The 20,398-nt window shown below is 56.9% G+C and overlaps 1 protein-coding gene across 3 annotated transcripts in view; it reads right to left on the minus strand.

Annotated features, from left to right (window-relative positions):
* LOC135188011 (ATP-dependent translocase ABCB1-like) overlaps positions 1–18,321 on the minus strand; it is a 42,428-nt gene extending 24,107 nt beyond the window's left edge. Inside the window, exons 1-9 of one of the 3 annotated variants that reach the window (XM_064167158.1) lie at positions 18,154–18,321; positions 11,666–11,833; positions 10,940–11,149; positions 10,298–10,394; positions 9,517–9,574; positions 8,073–8,229; positions 6,533–6,593; positions 2,172–2,363; positions 741–912 (exon numbers count right to left, since the gene is read on the minus strand). In XM_064167158.1, the coding sequence (XP_064023228.1) occupies positions 741–912; positions 2,172–2,363; positions 6,533–6,593; positions 8,073–8,229; positions 9,517–9,574; positions 10,298–10,389 (732 nt within the window). In that variant the 5' untranslated portion in view covers positions 10,390–10,394; positions 10,940–11,149; positions 11,666–11,833; positions 18,154–18,321. Of the gene's footprint in view, positions 1–740; positions 913–2,171; positions 2,364–6,532; positions 6,594–8,072; positions 8,230–9,516; positions 9,575–10,297; positions 10,400–10,939; positions 11,150–11,665; positions 11,834–15,179; positions 15,628–18,153 lie in introns of those variants that run through there. The other 2 variants (XM_064167156.1, XM_064167157.1) reach the window with 2 other exon arrangements.
* Between the last annotated feature and the right edge of the window lie 2,077 nt (positions 18,322–20,398).

Raw genomic sequence — 20,398 nt, forward strand, 5'->3', positions numbered from 1 at the left:
CTTGAGGAGCTGATGTGCACTGCTCAGAGAATCCCAGAGTGGGTTGGGCTGGAAGGGAGCTCCAGAGCACATCCAGGCCAAGCCCCTGCACTCAGCAGGGGCATCCTCCACCACAGCAGCTTGCTCACAGCCTGCTCCAGCCTCACCTTCAATAGCTCCAGCCATGGGGCCTCAACCACCTCCCTGGGCAGCCTGTGGCACTGCTCCAGCAGCCTCCTGCTGCACAACTTGTTCCTCACCTCCAGTCTCAATCTGCTCTGCTCTCATTCCAAACCATTGCCCTGGTCCTGTCCCTGCAGGCCTTTGCAAACAGTCCCTCTGCAGCCTGCTTGCAGCCCCTGCAGGTCCTGGCAGGCTGCTGTTAGGTCTGCTTGGAGCCTTCTCCTCTGCAGGCTGCACACCCCCAGCTCCCTCAGCCTGTCCTCAGAGCAGCTCCAGCCCCAGGATCATCTTCATGGCTTTTCTGGACCTGCTCCCTCAGGTCTGCCAGGCCCAGGTGGTTTACTTAGCTTTACCTGCATTTTAGCCCAGTAGAGATGTTGAATTTCCCCAGGTCACCAACAACAGGTCCGGGAGGGAGTTCCTCTCCTGGCTGCACACCCACTTCTTCTTCCAAGCAGAGTTCTGGGCACCATAAGTGTCCCAAGCAGTACACTCTGCCAGCAGGAGCCACAGCTCTCTGCTTTGTTTCACTGCCCCTCACTGAGACACAGCCTGGCCCCGAGTGGACGTGAGCCTACCTTAGCCCAGATGGCTGCTGAGAGCCCCAGGACAGGGCTGACCGCCAGTATGACGAGGGTCAGCTTCCAGCCCCGGATCAGCCCCACAACGAATCCTGCTATGAACGTTGTCAGTGACTGGAAAAGCAGCCCAATCTTGTCACCTATTCCTTCACTGATCTTGGACACATCACTGGGAAAAACAAACCAAACCAAAGTCACACCCAGGCAGGAAGGGCACTGTGGAAAGCAGAGGAAAGCTTTCTGCTTTAGAGCCATGTGCAGACATCAATCTTTACTCTTCAGTTACCACCAAACAAAAATTTGCTTCAAGATAAAGCCCTGAATAGTGTGGGCAAGGGGAAGGTTCATGTTTGTTGTGAAGGAGGAGGCCATGAAGGTGGTTTGGGCTGGAAGGGGTCAAATTCTGCCTGCAGTGCAACTTTATCCTCTCACTGAACTTCAAATTTGTGAGCAGTTTGGGAACTGTGAGAAAGAAAAGAGATTGGAAGTGCGTGGGAAGCCAGGAGGAAGGAGCAGCCCATGAGCTGCCCAGGCTGCTGGGGCAGTCAGCACTGCTGTAGTCTTCAGGCTGCACAGAGGGGAGTGGAGTTTGCTCTCCCTGCCTGGGCTTTAGCCACCCCCAGGGCTCAGGAGAACTCACCTGACTGTGCCAGTCCAGCAGCAGCAGTGCTGCAGGTTCAGTCCCTGGGACACTTGGCAGGAGCTCCATTTCATTTCAGAGTGAAACTTAATTTCACAATGAAAGAATTCAATTTACAGCCCCAAAGCAGCTGTAACTCCTAGAGAGCTGCAGGGAGGTGTTGGGGGGGAAAAGACCTTTAAGGTCATCAAGTCCAAGCATTATGTCACAGAACCACAATTGTCTGGGTTGGAAAAGCCGTCTGAGATCAGCCAGTCCAACCCTCAGCCCACCAGCACCAAGGCTCCAGGTGCCACACACTTCTTGAGCACCTCCAGGCATGGGGACTCCATCATCTTCCTGGGTCACAGAACCACAGAATGATTGGGTTGGAAGGGACCTCCAAATCTCAGCCAGTCCAAGCCCTGCACTCGGCAGGGACATCCTCCACTAGATCAGATTGCCCAGAGCCCTGTCAAGCCTTACCTTGCTTATCTCCAAGGATGTGGCCTCAGCCACCTCCCTGGGCAGCCTGTGGCACTGCTCCAGCAGCCTCCTGCTACACAACTTGTTCCTCACATCCAATCTCCATCTGCTCTGCTCTCATTTCAAACCATTGCCCTCAGGCTGTCCCTGCAGGCTTTGCAAACAACCTCTCCAACCACAGAGGGGTTGGGCTGGACAAGCTCTCCGAGACCATCCAGTGCAACCCCCAGCCCAACACCACCATGGCCACTGAACCCTGTCCCCAGGTGCCCTGCTGAACAAGAGCAAGGGCCCTGCTGAAGGTGTATCTGTACCATACTCACTCTAGCAGGCGAGTGTTGAGCTCTCCCACGTCGTTCACATCAAACCAACCAATTTCTTGCCTCATAATTGCATGGAAAAACTTCTCTCTGATCTTTCTGATTTGCCGTCCTGCTGCTAGGGTCCAAAACGAGGTCTGGATGTACGCTGCAAGGAGGACTCCTGCTGCTATCCCAGAGTAGTAATAAGCATACCTGAAAGGGAAGGGGGAAAAGGTGAAGTTCTCTGCATGTGGCTTTGATGGCCTCACCAGGCTGTGTTCTGCTTGCTGCTTCTGCTCCAGACCTGAGCCACAGTTCCTGCAGGAGTTTGCACCTCTCTGGGGAAGCTACCAAGCTCCTCACAAGCACTAACTGGAATCCTAGAATGGTTTGGGCTGGAAGGGACCCTCAGAGCTCATCTGGTCCATCCCCTGCAGGCAGCAGGGACAGCTCCAACCACAGCAGGCTTCCCAGGGCCATATCCAGTCTGACCTTGAATGTCTCCAGCCCTCAACCACCTCTCTGGGCAGCCTGTGCCAGTGCCTGTCATCTTCACTGTGCAGAGCTTCCTCCTACTGCCCAACCTAATCCTGCCCTGCTCCAGCTCCAAACCACTGCCCTCAGCCTGTCTCCACAGCCCCTTCTGAACAGTCCCTCCCCAGCCTGCCTGCAGCTTTGAGGTCTCCCTGCAGCCTTTTCTTCTGCAGGCTGCACAGCCCCAACTCTCAGGCTGCCTTCATAGGGAAGGTTCTCCAGCTCCTGATCATCTTTGTGGCCTCCACTGAACCCTGTCCATCAGGTCCATGTCCTTCCTGTGCTGAGGGTCCCATATCTGGCCCCAGCCCTTCAGGTGAGGTCTGAGCAGAGCAGAGGGGCAGGATCCCCTCTCTCCATCTCTGGCCAGGCTGCTCTGGATGCAGCCCAGGATGCCCTTGGCCTTCTGTGCTGCCAGTGCCCACTGCTGGCTCCTGCCCAGCTCCTTACCCACAAGCTCCCTCAGGTCAGCATCTCCATCACATACATCTGTCTTCACCAATCCCTCCATGCGTGCTGCACTTCCCCTCCTAAGGGCACAGCACTACTCACCATGCACCTGCTGTCGGCAAACGCCCCCAGATCCCAGCCCCTTGCCCTCCCTCTGCTTTCCTCCTGATTGAGTACTTCTAAATTAACTCAGCCCTGTGCTGTCACATCCAAGCCAAGGAGTGGGTGAGATACTCAAAGTGAAGGTGAATGTCAGACACAGTTTGAAGGTGTTCAGAGAGAAATAAATCAGATTCATCAGAGGCAACTTCTGCTGCATTTAAACCAGGCCTAAAGCAGGAAGCCTTCACTCAGCTGCTGCCCTGTTTGCAGCCCAGGAGCAGAGCCAGAGGCTAACGTTTGTGTGCTGTAACCCAGGTAGCTGGGAGGCTGCTGCACCATACCAAAGTCAATGATTAACACAAAGCTTCCAGGCTCTCAGGGCTCTCACTCACGTGTGGGAGCTGCACATGCAGCCAGCTGCACACATCGCAAGTCACAGAGGCAGTAAGCTACACACAGTGATTCCTCAGAAGAGTAGCAGGGAACTTGGCAGCAGCAAATGGCAGGAGCCTGTGTGCCAATGCTCAGCTCAGCCAAGCAGAGAAGGGCTTCAGAGCTCACAGAACCATGGAAGTGTTTGGGTTTGCAAAGCCTTCTGAGCTCTGCCAGCTCAACCATGCTCTGGCTCTGCCAGGGCTGGGGCTGGGCCATGGCCCTCAGCACTGCAGCTCTGCCTCTGGAAACACCTCCAGGGGTTGGCATTCAGCCACATCTCTGGGCAGCCTCTGCCAGGCTCTGAGAGCCCTTTCAGCCAAGAAGTTTCTTATCATCTCCAACCAAAACTTCTGGTGCAACCCAAGGCCATTTCCTCTCATCCTAAAGAAACTTTTCCAGTTGTAATCCATCCATTTCCATGGCCAAGATGCCACACAGCTTAGTCAGGGACTCTGGAACTATCATCATTATGAAATCATCTTTATCTGAACTAATAAAGAGAGGTTAATGCCTAACAGAATGCTGCTTAGCCTAATTCTGACCTTGATCATCTTCAGCTCCTTTAAACCTCCACACTCAGCCCAAGAGCACTCCCTCAAAACTCAGCAGTGCCCTCAGACAATTGCTTTATGGTGTTATGTAGCCTTCAGAGAGCCACTCCTGCCTGGGCGTTGCCTCCTGACCAACTGCCTGGGCAGAAGTCGATGCCTCTGCCAAGCTCCCTTGCCCAGGAGCTCAGTCCTGCAGCTCCCCCGACGCCACCCACGCCCGGCGGGCAGTGAGCGCTGCCTGCCTCGCAGGGGAGGCAGCTGTGCTCCGGGGAGCCTTGTTTGGGCAACAAACACAACCCACCCCACCCGCAGCGCCGAGCACGCACCCGGGGAGACCTTTGCCCTCCGTCAGAGCTTCCGTGGCTGTGTGACCTGCCGCCAAGCCTAGGGCCACGGGGGCTGCCTGCCGCAGCTGCTTCGCAGCCCCTGAACGCACAGCTCCAGGCGCTGCCGCAGCCTGCGGAGGGGAGAAGCTCCTCCCGAGCGGCTGCTGGGCACAGTCCGCAGCGCCCAGCTGGCTCCCGGAGCGCCTGCCGCTGCCTCCGAGCCCTGCTGCCGCTGGCAGCGCCAGTGCCTAGCGGGCACAGTGTGCAGCTCGACCCAGGCCGGGCGCCAGGTGCCCGCGGGGCTGCTCCGGCACTTCCCTGCGCAGCTGGGCAGGGCGAGGACAGGCAGAGAAAGGCTCTGGGCCGAGCTAAGGACAGGGAGAGATCATTCACCAGCTGCTGCCACGGGCAAAGCAGGCCTGACTGGGAGGAAAAATCAATTGATTACCAATCCAAGAAAGGTAGCATGGAGTGGAATAGAATCACCTAGGTTGGCAGAGAGCTCCAGGCTCAGCCAGCCCAACCTAGCCCCCAGCCCTGCCCAACCAACCAGACCATGGCACTAAGTGCCCCAGCCAGGCTTGGCTGCAACACCTCCAGCCACAGCCACTCCACCACCTCCCTGGGCAGCCCATTCCAATGCCAATCACTCTCTCTGCCAACAACTTCCTCCTGACATCAGCCTAGACCTGCCCTGGCACAGCTTGAGGCTGTGTCCTCTTGTTCTGCTGCTGGGTGCCTGGCAGCAGAGCCCAACCCCACCTGGCTACAGCCTCCCTGCAGGCAGCAATAAGCTCTGCCCTGAGCCTCCTCTGCTGCAGGCTGCACACCCCCAGCTCCCTCAGCCTCTCCTCACAGGGCTGTGCTCCAGGCCCCTCCCCAGCCTTGCTGCCCTACTCCAAACACCTGCCCCATCTGCTTCAGGAGAAAAGAGAAGATGCTTTGATGTTAAAGCTCTGTCACCATTCCAAAAGAGACATTAAGACACTAACACAAAGGTCTTTAAAATCAAGAGAAGTGAATAACAGATATGCTTGAATAGCAAAGCAAAGAGTGGGTGCCCTGATGGCAAAGCTGTGCCACTGCCTTCACTGCAGAGCAGAAATCAAACACAGGTATCACAGCATCATGGGAAGGGACATCCTGCACTAGAGCAGAGCCCAGAGCCCTGTTGAGTCTGACCTGGAATATCTCCAGCCATGGGGCCTCAACCACCTCCCTGGGCAGCCTGTGGCACTGCTCCAGCAGCCTCCTGCTGCACAACTTGTTCCTCACCTCCAGTCTCAATCTGCTCTGCTCTCATTCCAAACCATTGCCCTGGTCCTGTCCCTGCAGGCCTTTGCAAACAGTCCCTCTGCAGCCTGCTTGCAGCCCCTGCAGGTCCTGGCAGGCTGCTGTTAGGTCTCCCTGGAGCCTTCTCCTCTGCAGGCTGCACACCCCCAGCTCCCTCAGCCTGCCCTCCTAGCCCAGCTGCTCCAGCCCCAGGATCATCTTCGTAGCCTCATCTGGACCCTCTCCCTCACGTCCATGTCCTTGCTGTGCCGAGGGATGCAGAGCTGGACACAGCCCTGCAGGCCAGGCCAGACAGCTTGGTTGCTCTGATGCTTTGGTAGCAAATGAGGCACTTTTGGGCAGCTCTAATTGTGCTGTTTGACAGAGAATCTCTACAGCTCAAGGGACTGATGGATGCTAATCAACGGAATTAGTTAGCAGTAAATTCAGAGGAGGAGCAGAAAGGAAATGCAGATGGCCTGGGGCAGACAGAGCACTCCTGGAAAGGCATTGCAGGGAAGTTGTTGGGGATGGCTGTGGGTGCTCAGGAACTCTTCCTGTGCCTCCAATAACCTCATGGGCAAAGCTTTAGTTGCCAACATTATTCAGTCCTTCGCTGCTTGTGTGTTGCTTAAGGCGTGCAAAAGAGGAAGGGCTGGAGTCAAAAGTGTCCCTGCATGGGGAAGAGGAGAGGAAATTTCCCCCCAGCTACCTTGTCATATCTTCTTCCAGCTTGTTGAGGATGTCCTCAGTGGCATTTATCACAGCAGGATCTGTTTAGAAAGGCAGAAAAGGACAAACACTTCTAAGAGAGCAAGACTCAACAGATTTGTTTTCCTGCAAGCTGTGCAGCAGCTTGAGTCCTGCAGCTCCTTTGGAGATGAGCTGATTTTAACGAGAGGAGGGGTGGGAGGGTTTCAGCTCCTCCCTGCTCAAAAACCACTGACTGTAGCCATGCAAATTTAGTCACAACCTCACTGACAACAGAGCTACCTTTCATGGAGTCATAGACCGGTCTGGGTTGGGAGGGACCTTGAATATCATCCAGTTCCAACCCCCTGGTCAAAGGCTGGGACAGCTGCCACTGGAGCAGCTCACTCACAGCCCCAGCCAACCTGGCTGCCAGCACTGCCAGGCTTGGAGGCTCCAAAACTTCTCTGGCCCACCTGTCCCAGTGCCTCAGCACCCTCATGGGCAAGAATTTCTCCATCATTGTGGCCTTCCAGTATCTGAAAGGGGCCCACAGAAATGCTGGGGAGGGACTTTTTAGGCTGTCAGAGAGTGACAGGGCTGGGGAGAATGGAGCAAAGCTGGAGGTGGGGAGAGTCAGGCTGGAGGCGAGGAGGAAGTTGTTGAGCAGGAGAGTGGTGAGAGGCTGGAATGGGTTGCCCAGGGAGGTGGTTGAGGCCCCATGGCTGGAGGTGTTTGAGGCCAGGCTGGGTGAGGCTGTGGGCAGCCTGCTCTAGGGTAGGGTGTCCCTGGGCATGGCAGGGGGGTTGGAACTGGCTGATTCCTGTGGTCTCTTCCAACTCTGACTGATTCTATGATTCTATGTCTTGTCTCAGTCCATCTTCTTCCAGTTTGAAGCCATCACTGCCCATCCTATACCTTGTTAGTGACTTTTCTGCTGGATGTGCTTGCTGCTCTGATCCACCTTGGGAATCACAAGTGTCAGGTTTGATGCAAAGGGGTGAAGAGGAGCGGGTGCTGAGCAGTTGGGAAGCAGCCTCTCTCTGCTGATCACAGCCAGGGTGAGCCATGATGTGTGGAGAGTGTGCTATGGGCACAGGCTGGCAGGGGGGAGATTGAGACTGGATGTTAGAAGTTCTTTAGAGTGAGGGTGGTGAGACACTGGCACAGGTTGCCCAGGGAGTTGTGATCAAAGATCACATTGGGTGATTCTGTGCTCCACAACCTCCCTGGAGGTGTTCAAGGCCAGGTTGGATGAGGCCTTGAGTGACCTGTTCTAGTGGGAGGTGTCCCTGACTATGGCAGGGGGGTTGGAACTGGCTGAGCTTTGAGTTCCTCTCCAACCCAACCCATTCTGTGAATCTAACAGAGAAGCTCTGAAGGAGGAGCAGTAAGATGTCAGAGTGCCTCTGCCACAGCAACCACAGGAGCCACTCATTTGTGTGGCAGCTGGTACCAGGTTGAGGGCTGTGCCATGAGTACCTCCTCTGGGATGCCTGAACCTCCCTGCCTGTTTCTCCAGAGTGATTCCAGTGTCCCTCTGCCTGCAGATGTGTCCTTACCTGACAGGTTTGTTAGACTTGTGTTTCCAGAGGCAACAAAGCTGTCAGTCATGTCCCCAAAGATGATCATGGCGATAGGGAGGCTGCTGCCATGGACCACTGCCAGCAGAGTGCCCAGCGCCATCAGCAGCCTGTCTGTCCAGCTGGCATAGCGGAACTGCGAGAGAGGAGAGACATCAACTCCCTGTGCAGCAGGAGGCAAGCTCAGGAGGGCTCTGGCTGCACAGCAAGAGTCACAGGGTTGGCCAAGCTGGAAGAGACCTCCAAGCTCATCCAGCCCAACCTAGCACCCAGCCCTGCCCAACCAACCAGACCATGGCACTAAGTGCCTCAGCCAGGCTTGGCTTCAACACCTCCAGGCACAGCCACTCCACCACCTCCCTGGGCAGCCCATTCCAATGCCAATCACTCTCTCTGACAACAACTTCCTCCTAACATCAGCCTAGACCTGCCCTGGCACAGCTTGAGGCTGTGTCCCCTTGTTCTGCTGCTGGCTGCCTGGCAGCAGAGCCCAACCCCACCTGGCTACAGCCTCCCTGCAGGCAGCTGCAGGCAGCAATGAGCTCTGCCCTGAGCCTCCTCTGCTGCAGGCTGCACACCCCCAGCTCCCTCAGCCTCTCCTCACAGGGCTCTGCTCCAGGCCCCTCCCCAGCCTTGCTGCCTTTCTCTGGACACCTTCCAGTATCTCAACATCTCTCTTGAACTGAGGAAAGAAAGGCAAGTAGAGGCTGCTGGGTGTGCAGCCACTGCCACGGAGCCACAGCTGTGCCCAGGCAGCCACTGAACTCACAGCACAGCTTCAGTGTGCAGGCAGAGATCCTTCCACAGAGCACTTGCAGCACAGAAGCTTTGCACAGCAGAGGTTACTGCTTCAGTGTGTGCACCACAGCCACGGAATGGGTTGTGTTGGAAAGGATCTTAACCATCAGCCAGTGCCAGTCCCTTGCCATGGGCAGGGGCAGCTCACAGGTGCATGCAGTGGTTTGGGTTGGAAGGGACCCAGCCCCAACCCCCTGCCATGCCCATGGACACCTCCCACCAGGACAGCTTGCTCCAGGCCTCATTCAGCCTGGCCTCAAACATCTCCAGGGAGGGGGCAGCCACAGCCTCCCTGGGTAGCCTGTGCCAGTGTCTGCCCAGCCTCAGTGCCAAGGATTTCTTCCTCATCTCCATTTTCCATCTCCCCTCTCCCAGCTCAAAGCCATTGTCCCTCATCCTGGCACTCCCAGCCCTTGTCCAAAGTCCCCCCCCCAGCTCTCCTGGAGCCCCTTCAGTTGCTGGAAGGCTGCTCTAAGGTCTCCCCAGAGCCTTCTTTTCTCCATGCTGAACAGAGCCATCTCTCATAGCCTCCTACTAGACCAGCTTGCTGCAGGCTCCATCCATCCAAGCTGGCTTTGGACACTTTCAGGGTAAAGCAGGGGGAAGGAGAGAGCATGAAGCCTACCAGTGTCAGTGGGCCAACCAGCCTGGGCTTTTCTGCCTTCTTCTTCTTCTTCTCCTTGCTGGAAAGGCAGGAGAGCTTTAGTGTGTTTGCAAAGCAACCTTTCACAGACACTGTCATGCAGTAGATGACAGCTCACAGAAATACTGATGTGAGCTCTTAATGAAGGCCAATCCAAAGCTAATCCTGGGAGAGGTTTACACCAAAGAATGCTGTGTGAGCAGAATGTGGCTCATGGAGCATGCTTGAGGCATTTGGATTTAAACCTCCAGGTACAGCAACAGCATCAGCTACCAGCTGCTGCAGATTTCAGTCAGAGGCTTCCCAGCTGAGCCCTCCGAGGGTGAAACAACAGCAGCAAGGGCTGCTGGCTCCCCTGCCTGCTCAGGGAGCTTGTGGACTGAGGCATCAAATGGCTTTCAAAATGAGAAAGAGGAAGGCAGCACAAGATCAATGTTTCTGCACGTGGAGGGCAAACATAAACTGTTCAAGGTGCATAAACCACTGAGACTGAAAAAAATCAAGATCAGGTTCAGCTGGTGGCACAGCTGTACCCAGAATGTCCCTTCCAGCATCACCCCCGGCCTCTGCTGGAGCTGCTTTCCAACTGGCTGCTGTCAGTCATGCAGACACTTAGGTCTCAGAAGATAAAACCCATGCATAGCCTTCTGTGATCAGGCTCTGCTGGTGAAGGGACATAAAATGGCTCACAAAATCCAATGAAACTTCAAATTAACCCTGAGACACCTCAGAAGCTTCAGGACTCTTGCTGGAGAACACTTACCCGTTGTCTTCAGGTTCCTGAGCCTCGCTGGATGCGGCGATCTTAAGGCTGTGTCCATCTGCGCTGCTCTTCCTCTCCTCCTCGGAGGGCATCTTAACTGTCCTTGTAACCACAGGGTAGAACCACCCAGGTTGGCAGAGACCTCCAAGCTCACCCAGCCCAACCTAGCACCCAGCCCTGGCCAACCAACCAGACCATGGCACTAAGTGCCCCAGCCAGGCTTGGCTTCAACACCTCCAGGGATGGGGACTCCACCACCTCCCCGGGCAGCCCTTTCCGACGGCCGCCTGGAGTAACGTGTGACAAGAGAGGTGCTAAGCCAGGGGCAGCCTGCCAGCCCAGTGGCCATTTGCTTTCAGGAGCACAGAGGCGCTGCTTTAGCCGGCGCAGCTCGCCGAGCCCCGGCCGGCAGTGGGTGCTCGCAGGGGCCGGCAGCAGCACGCCCAGCGGCTGGCCGAGCCCTGCCTCTTGCCTGTCTTCAGCTCAGCGTTTGCTCTCTGCAGCTCTGCACAGATGCACCCAGCAAAGCAGACAGGAAATGCTCCTTTGCGGCCCTCGGGCATCGCCGCCCAGCCGCGGCCAGCAGCCAGCCCCAGACAAGCCTGGCTGACTTGGAGCAACAGCAGCAGCGCACAGACCTACCGCGGAGGCTGCCCCTGCTCCGTGTGCGCTCCTCTGGACGATGCTTTAAAAGCCAGCAGAAGGAGCAGGGGTAAGGACGCGCAGCATGCTCGGACTTTGCTCTTATGTAAAGCAGCGGTGAGCGGCGGCGTCCCGGGGCTTCTCCGCCTCCCTCGCCTCGCCTACCCTGAGGAGCGCAGTGCCCGCACTTTGGACTTTGCCTCCCTCTTCCTAAAGGGAACATTTAGCAAACACGGTCCTTAAATACTCTTTTATTTCACTGCCACCCAAGAAAGCAGGCCCGAAGGGTCTCTTCTTCCACAGGGAGAAAAAGCTTCTCACATCTGCTGCTCTTCTCCTGCCTACTTCTCATCTCCCATCTCCTTACTTCTGATCTCCTACCTACCCTGTATCTGCTCTTGCCTTAATCATGCCCCTTAAACCTCCCAAGAGTTCAGAGATTCACAGAGTGGGCTGGGCTGGCAGGGACCTCCAAGCTCATCCAGCCCCAACCCCTGCCATGGGCAGGGACACCTCCCACCAGCACAGCTTGCTCAGGACCTCATCCAGCCTGGCCTTGGACACCTCCGGGGAGGGGGCAGCCACAGCCTCCCTGGGCAGCCTGTGCCAGTGGCTGCCCAGCCTCACTGCCAAGAATCTCTTCCTCATCTCCACTCCAACCCTCAAGCTCACACCCATCCCCTCCCACCCCATCACTACAAGCCCTTGTGGAGCCCTCCCCCTTACCTTATTCCAGGTGGTGCTGAAGGCCCCAGGTGCCTGCTACAGCTGAGCCTGGACCCATTCTTGAGCAGGCAGCGAGAGCGAAAGCAGCCAACACAAGCCCAGGCTCGCAGTCTTTTGCTCCTTTTCCTCTCTTCTAAGCCCAGCACAGACAAACATGACTCATCCAGCCTGAAAGAGCAGGATTTGACCCCAGTGTGTTTTGGTTTTCCTCGGAGAAGCCACAGAGCAGCAGGATGAGCTTCAGACTCCACTTAGAAACAATGTGGCAATAGCTCTGGGGAGCTGAGATCTGCTCAATTAGCAACCTGCTGGTTTTTTAATGAGTGGTTGGGTCCTGAACTGCCTGAAATGGACCTTTTCTGGTAGAGCTTCTTGGCTTAGGAAAGACTCCTAAGATCACTCATTTCTAAGGGAGACCTCATCACTCTCTGCAGCCACCTGAAAGGAGGCTGGAGTGAGGTGGGGTTGGTCTCTTCTCCCATGCAACAAGTGACAGGACAAGAGGAAACAGCCTCAAGTTGTGCCAGGGGAGGCTACGGTTGGAGATGAGTTCTCAGGTACTGGAAGAGGCTGCCCAAGGAGGTGATGGAGTCCCCATCCAAGGAGGAGTTGCTGAGGGCTGTGGTTGAGTGTCAGTGGCTCAGCAGCAGGGGTGAGGTTGTGAGCAGCAGGCAAACTGCTGGGTTTGAGGACCTCAGAGGTCCCTGCCAGCCTCAGCGGTTCCATGGCTCTCTGGCTGGTTTGGCTGTGCTGTTTTCGTTAGGATCTGGAGGAATCACTTCAGCAAAGCCAGCAGCAAATGCTGAAATCACTGCCAGGAGAGGAACTCCCTCCCGGAGCTGTTAGTGGTAACCTGGGGAAATTCAGCATCTCTCCAGGGCTAAAAGGCAGGTAAAGCTAAATGAAACACCTGGGCCTGGCAGACCTGAGGGAGCAGGTTCAGAGGAGGCCATGGAAATGATTCTGGGGCTGGAGCAGCTCTGCAAGGAGGACAGGCTGAGGGAGCTGGGGGTGTGCAGCCTGCAGAAGAGAAGGCTCAGGGCAGAGCTCGTTGCTGTCTGCAGCTCCCTGCAGGGAGGCTGCAGCCAGGTGGGGTTGGGCTCTGCTGCCAGGCAGCCAGCAGCAGAACAAGGGGACACAGTTTCTTTCCTTAGAGAAGGAGTAGAGTGGAATCATCTTAGCCTGTCACACTCTGGCACAAGAGACACCGTCAGTGGCCATGTCACAGAGTCCTGGGATGGCTTTGGTTGGGAGGGACCTCAGAGATCCTCTAGTTCCAGCCCCCTGCCATGGGCAGGGACACCTCTCCACTGGATTTGGTTGCTCAAGGCCTCATCCAACCTGCCCCTGAACACCTGCAGGGAGCAGGCAGCCACAGCCTCCCTGGGCAGCCCATCCCAGCTCCCCACCCTGCTGTAAAGACTGATGGGCACTGACCTCACTCAGAGCAGTTCTGAACTGCCTCAAAGCAGACTGTGATGTTCATTCAAAAGTCGAGAAGGGAAACCTCTTTTTCTACTCACAAGTCATAAAATTCCCCACAGATGCTGAATCCAAACAGAGATGAACAATTTATGACCTCTGATAAGCAATTTACGACCTTTGAGCTATATAAGGCTCATAAAGTATTCAACGTTCACTCTCAAAGCAGTTTGTTGTTCCATGTGCAGAAGCAGCTGGGTTCAGCTAGCACGGGGCATGCTGGACAGTGCAAGCTCCTTCACAAGCTAACAATCGAGGGCTGATGAGGTTCCTGCACCCAAGAGGTCCAAACCTGCTCTGTCCATCTCAGCCCCATCCCAGAGGGCACTGCTGGCGCTCGGTGAAGATGACAACTGCAGCTTGAGGAGCTGCCTCAGCTGAGTTAGGAAGGGGGTTGGAAGGGGAACATTCAACCTCATCCAGCACCAGCCCCCTGCCCTGGGCAGGGACCCCTCCTCCAGCCCAGATTGCTCAAAGCCTCATCCAGCCTGGCCTTGGACACCTCCAGGGAGGGGACAGGCACAGCCTCCCTGGGCAGCCTGAGAACCAGCACTGGACTAAAAGCACATGAAAATGAGGTGAAGGTGGGATGGGCACTGGGTGAGGCTATGAATGCCCAGGGCTTGCTTTGTTCTGGGCCTCTCTCTGCGGGCATCCAGCTGAGGGCACTGGCAGAAGGCTCAAGCCCTGAGCTGAGCACAGAGCTTGGTGGAATGCAAGCAAAGCCTTTATCTAATCACCAGAGGAGATAACCCAGCAGTGAGTGCATGTCCCAGGCCATGTGCAGAAGGCACCAGGGCATTTCCCACGGTGTCTGGGGACAGATGTGTTGCCAGCTTAGCCTCTGCACAAGGAAGGTTGATGCCCACACGTGACTGGCAGCTGAGAGGTCCACTGAGATGGCAATTGTGAGCAGGTGCTCACAGCAAGGACAGATCTTATTGATTCCATAGCTCTGATTCCATAGGTCCATCCCATCACAGAATGGGTTGGGTTGGAAGAGAGATCATGGCTGTCCCCTCCCTGGGGTTGTTCAAGGCCAGGCTGGATGAGGCCCTGAGCAAGCTGTGCTGGTGGGAGGTGTCCGTGGGCATGGCAGGGGGCTGGGGCTGGGTGAGCTTGAAGGTCCCTTCCAACCCAACCCCTTCCAGGACTCTATGAGTCCTGTTGCAGTGAAATCTGGCAGCTGCACTGACACTTCTCTCTGTTCACAGGGGGTGGCAGGCAGGCAGCACAATGCTTGCTCCAAGACTCCACAGAAGATGCTGCCCATGAACGCTTCAGCCTCCAGGGTGGGCAGAAGCTGTGACGCTGCCTGGGCCTGCCTGCCAGCACTGTGGCACTGATCAGAGCTCCTTTGTGCTGGCACAATAGTGATAGTGGTGGCTCTTCTGATAAAGGAAACCAAGCAAGCTGACCTCCTCCCAAGGGCTCACACGGGCACAGATAAGGAGCTGCCTGCCAGCCTCTATCAGATGACTCACACAGGAATGTTAAACCAAGAGGGCAGAGAGAGGAAGGCAGGAGTGGCTTTGCTCACCTGGGCAAAAGTCCTGGCTTGGCATTACCTTTGTATGGTGATCAGAGAGTCACAGGATAAGCCCTCTGAGACCACCCAGCCCAGCCAGCAGCCCAACCCCACCATGGGCACCAAACCCTGGCCCCAGTGCCATGGACACACCTTTCTGGAACATCTGCAGAGATGGGCACTGCACCACCTCCCTGGGCAGCCTCTGCCAGTCCCTGCCCACTCTGGCAGCACACAAAGTTTTCCCAATCCCCAACTTAACCCTCCCCTGGCACAGTTTCAGGCTTTTTGCTCTCCTTCTATCACCAGGTCCTGAAGAGCAGAGCCCAGCCCCAGCTGGCTGCAGCCTCCTCTCAGTGCAGGAAGCATCTCCTGCCAGAGGTCCAGGAGGCAAACATCAGAGCTCTGAGAGAAGCTGCAGCTGGCAGATTCCTCCACCTAGAGGAACACTTCGAGAGTGTTAAATCTTACTGTATCCTGCAAATAAAATGTTGGGGTTGGCACCTGGGGAAGTGGCTGTTGGAGCCAGCAGGAGCAGAGTGACTTCAGAGTGGCAGTGGCACAGAGGTTGAGTCAGCAGGGGTGAAGCTGAGTCCTGTGAATGGAGCAGAAATAGAAAGGGAGGAGCTGCGAGTTCAGCTTCAACCAAGATAACAAAGGTGAGAGGGAATGCAAGGACAGGTCTGGGCTGGGGAGCTGCAGGAGGCTGCAGACAGTGGAAGCGCAGGAATGTGCTCAGGAAGGAGGCACAGCTGTGTTGGGAGGTGGAGAGCACAAGGCACAGAAGGAGGGACACAGCCCTGAGCCTGGCTGAGCACTTGGGGGACAGCACTGCAGGAGAGCCTGGGAGAGCACAAGGAAAGGTTCCTTTCGGGAACACCAAGCCCAGGGGTCACAGGGGAGAAGCAAGGCCACATTGGAGACACAGAGGCAAGGCAGGAGAAGATGGCCAGGGATCCACACCTCCCTGCCTGCCTTCTTTTGCCAAGCTGGAAACAAAAGAGGAGGAGGAGGAGAAGGTGGAGGAGGAGGAAGAGGAGGAGGACAGGAGGAGGAGGAGGGGGAATGAAAGCTACAGAAGCTGACAGGTCCCTCTCAGTGCAGCCCTCAGGCATCTCCTCCTCTGAACAGCAAAGGCTGCAGACACTGCTGCTTGCTTGCTCTACAGCTGGAGTTAGAAGGTGACCAAGGCAAGTGGCCAATGATGGCAGCAGCTCTGGGTGGGCACTACCCCTAGTGCCATGCTGGTAACTGATCCAGGAACACCCTTTTGGTGAGGCACAGGTTGCCCAGGCAGGCTGTGGCTGCCCCCTCCCTGGAGGTGTTCAAGGCCAGGCTGGACGAGGCCCTGAGCAAGCTGGTGGGAGGTGTCCCTGCCCACGGCAGGGGACTGGGGCTGGCTGAGCTTTGGGGTCCCTTCCACCTCAAGCCACTCTATGACTCTGTGATTAACACTTCACAGGTGCACAGGATGGGTTTAGTTGGGAAAGCCCTTTAAGATCATCCAGCCCAGCCATTATCTGCCACCACCTCAGCACCACATCTCTGCCTCCTGGAAACCTCTCCAGGGATGGGCATTCAGCCTGGGCAGCTACCTGGGCAGCTACCTGGGCAGCCTGTGCCGGACTTTGAGAGCCCTTTCAGTTAAGAAGAATCTTCTCATGTCCAACCTAAATCTTTCCTGGGCAACCTGAGGCCATTTCCTCTCCTCCCATCTTTCGCTCCCCTGAAGAAGAGCCCAAGCAGCTGCAAGCCTGCACTGACACTCTGCCTGCAGCTCAGGAGTTCCCAAGCCTAGGAGCTCCTTCTGAGCACAGGGATGGGAGGATCCCTCCTAGAACCAGCAGGGAACTGCTGGCACAGACCTGCTCAAACAGAATGGATTTGGTGCAGATCTTGCTGCGGATGTTTGCAGCCCTGGGGCCGAGCAGTGGGAGGTGTGGGTGGGGAGATTCCTGCAGCTCCTTGATGCTTTGTTAGGAGCAATCCGGAGGAAGTGAAAACAGTGGATATTTGGGAAACAGAATTTCCTCAGGTTTCTGCCTCTGTGAGCTCAAGTGTGGAAAAACAGAAGTTGTGTGTTGACTGGAGGCCCAGGTCCTGCTTCCAGGCAACAACAGCAGCACCCACCAGCAGAGGAAGGGCTCCAAGCCACCCCCAACCACTTTACTGGAAATCAGGGTCCTGGTACAGGAGACCTGTGATTTTTAGCATCCCACCCCTGGAGACATTCATCCATCCCTGGAGACATTCATCCCACCCCTGGAGACATTCATCCATCCCTGGAGTCATTCATCCATCCCTGGAGATATTCATCCATCCCTGGAGACATTCATCCCACCCCTGGAGATATTCATCCATCCCTGGAGACATCCACCCCATCCCTGGAGACATCCACCCCATCCCTGGAGATGTTCCATGTCAGCCTTGCTCCCATCGGAGCTGTCCCTGCTGACTGCGGGGGGGTTGGACAAGGTGACCTTGGAGGGTCCCTTCCAGGCTGATGCACTCTGAGTTCTGTGCAGAGTGAAGAGCAAAGCAGAGAGCCTGGCAGTGGAAGCTGAGCAGTGCAGCCTCCCCTCGGGCTGCTGGTGTGGAGCTGTGCCAAAGCTCCTGTGTTTCACTGAGCCTTGGTCCTGCCTCAGCCCGGAGCTCTCTTTGCAGCTCCCCCAGCGCAGGCTGCTATCCCCAGGCTGCTGTCTCTGAGGGCAAGCAGTTCTGTGTAGTCCACCTGCCTGGAGACTTTGAGATCAAATACACCAAAGGTGGACATAATGAGCACCAAAGCACCTCCTGTCCTGTGCTCCGTGGGTGTACAAGGGAAAAGGGGATGGAAGGCCCAGGAATACCCTCAGGAAGCAATCAGCAGGACTCAAACCCCAGGCTTTAGGGCTAAAAATGGCAAAGCTGGGGACAACCTGAGCAGGTTCAGGTCAGGAAGGGAGGGTGAAGCTGGGGTTGGCAAAGGGCTGCCAGAGCCCAAGCCCTGCAGGAAGTGTTTCTGGTGGGAACATCCTCCCGTTCACAGAGGTCCAAGCAGTGCTGAAACCTCACAAACGAGCATGGAAAGGGCAGAAAGAAGCACAACTGTGCCCACTGAAACCATCAGAACCCCAGACTCGTGTGCTGGGTGGGGTTCTGCTGGGCACCCCCCAGCTAGACCTTGGCCCGCTGAGGAAGCAGGAGCCCTCTGCTCCAAGAGCCCTGAGGCCAGCAGCAAAGAAGAGTAGTCCATGCCACAAATGAGGTTCAGTGCTGGCACAGGCAGCGAGCTTCGGGCACTCATCCCTAGAGCCTGCTGAGCAGCAGAGCACATCACACCGAGGGTGGAAAAGCTCAAGCTGGGCACGGAGCAAGGCCCGGGGCTGCTGGTGGGCAGCGGCTGCGAGACAGCAGGAGCCTTCTGCAGGAGGTGCCAAGGTGGACCCCCACCCTCTGTGCCCTCTGACCCCCGGAACGGCACAGAGGAGCCCTTTACCTGTTGCTGTGTCTCTCACCAGGCAGGAGCTGCCTCGCTGTCCTCAGGGCGGTCCCCGGACGGCTCCAAAGGATGGCGAAGCCTCAGCGAGCTGCGCCGCAAGCCCTGCGGGAAGCAGAGAGCTGCCTGCCCTCGCCCAGGCTCCGCTAACGATGTTAAAAAGGGAGCCCGAAGGAAATGACCTGGCAGCGCACAGGGCTCGGAGCGGATGCGGGGAGCTTTAACTGCTTGGCTGCCGACGGAGCCAGGACCCGCAGCAGCGCTCCCTGCCCCTCCGCCCCGGCCGCAGCTCACCCGCGGCGCTCCGGTGCCCCGGACAGGCACAGCGAGCTGCTGGAGCAGGCCCAGAGGAGGCCACCGAGATCTCAACGCAGGGGGGAACCTCCTTCCTATAAGGGTCCAGAGCCTGGCACAGGCTGCCCAGAGAGGCTGCGGAGTCTCCTCTGGAGCCTTTCCAGGCCTGTCTGGATGTGTTCCTGCATGCCCTGAGCTAGACTGGATGGTCCTGCTCTGGCAGGGGCTTGGACTGGGTGAGCTCTTTGGGTCCCTTCCTACCCCTGACACCCTGTCAGCCTGTGAGATGAGCACAGGCTGCAGAACCTCCCCTCTGGGGCAGGCTGGGAGAGCTGGGGCTGTGCAGCCTGGAGAAGGCTCCGGGGAGAGCTCAGGGCAGCCTGCCAGCACCAGCTTGCTGCGGGAGGGCTGGATTAGATGATCTCTGCAGCTCCCTTCCAGCCCAAACCATTCTGTGACCCTGTGACTCTGTGAATCCCACAGGCTGGAAGGGAAAAAGCTGTGGGCTGTGAGCTGAGTTAAACTATGCCAGGGAGTGAAGCAGTACAGGGCACACAGGTGAAGCAAAGCTGAGGGCTGAGTTAAAACCATGCCAGGGAGTGAAGCTGCACAGGGCACACAGTGAAGCAAAGCTGTGGGCTGAGTTAACACCATGCCAGGGAGTGAAGCTGCACAGGGCACACAGTGAAGCAAAGCCAAGCCAGGAGCACTGCAGCTGTGTGGCAGGCGCAGGCTGAGGCTCAGCCACGTGCAGGAGAGCAGTGCTTTGGCACTGCCAAGGTACTTGCAAGAGCAGAGGCTGTGTCCTCCGGGGTGGCTGCTTCCTCCCTTCCGCCTCCGAGCTCTCCCTCGTCACTCCAGCTGGACGCTGCCTTTGGGCTCAGCTGGCCTGGCTGCGACCCCTCCTGCAGCTTCTGCTGCACCCCAAACGGAGGCAGCCCCAAGGCTGTCCAAGCAGCACAGCCCTGGGGTACCAGCAGCCTTTGGGCTAAAAGCCAAACCACAGCCGCGCAGGGGCTGCTGCCAGGAGAGTTAACCACAGCCTGCCAGGCTCAGCACACAGCTCCTGCGGTGAGTCTGATACAGGGGAGCTAATCAGGTAAACACTGAGACTGCTCCTGAGTGCCGCAGGCTGTGCTGAGCCCTGAACTCGCCAAGAAAGCCAGGAAGGGGCTGTGAGAAGGGCTTGCAGTGACGGGATGAGAGGGAACAGGTTGAAGCTTGAGGAGGGCAGATTGGGACTGGAGATGAGGAAGAAATTCTTGGCAGTGAGGGTGGCACAGGGAGGCTGTGGATGCCCCTCCCCAGAGGTGCTCAGGCCCAGGCTGGATGAGTAAGCTGTGCTGGTGGGAGCTGCCCACGGCAGGGGGTTGGAACTGGAAGACCTTTAAGCCCCTTCCAACCCAACCCAACCCAACCCATTTGGTGACTGTGAAGGTTCTGCCTCCTGGGGCTCTATTTTCAGAGTGCTTTTGGCTTCAGACAACAATCACAGGGAGTTCTGCCAGGGCTGAGAGGGGAGCACTTTTCAGTCAAGAAGTTTCTTCTCCTCTCCAACCTAAACCTCCCCTGGCACAACCTGAGGACGTTTCCTCTCCTCCTGTCCCTTGTTCCCAGGGAGTAGAGCCCAGCCCCAGCTGGCTGCAGCCTCCTCTCGGGGAGCTGCAGAGAGCAATGAGCTCTGCCCTCAGCCTCCTCTTCCCCACACTGCACATCCCCAGGGCCCTCAGCTGCTCCTCCCCAGCCTTGTTCTCCAGACCCTTCATCATAGAGCCAGAAGGATGCCAAACACCACAGTGAGGGGACATTAAGGTAAATGAGGGTCCAGAGGATGCCACAATGATCCAAGGGCTGCAGCTGAATTCCTATGGGATCAGGGTGAGAGAGCTGAGATTGTTCAGACCTCAGAGCAGCCTTGCAGTACCTGAAGGGGCTCCAGGAGAGCTGGGGA

The sequence above is a fragment of the Pogoniulus pusillus genome, chromosome 28 (genome assembly GCF_015220805.1).
Source record: "Pogoniulus pusillus isolate bPogPus1 chromosome 28, bPogPus1.pri, whole genome shotgun sequence".
In the NCBI taxonomy this organism is placed as follows: Eukaryota; Metazoa; Chordata; class Aves; order Piciformes; family Lybiidae; genus Pogoniulus; species Pogoniulus pusillus.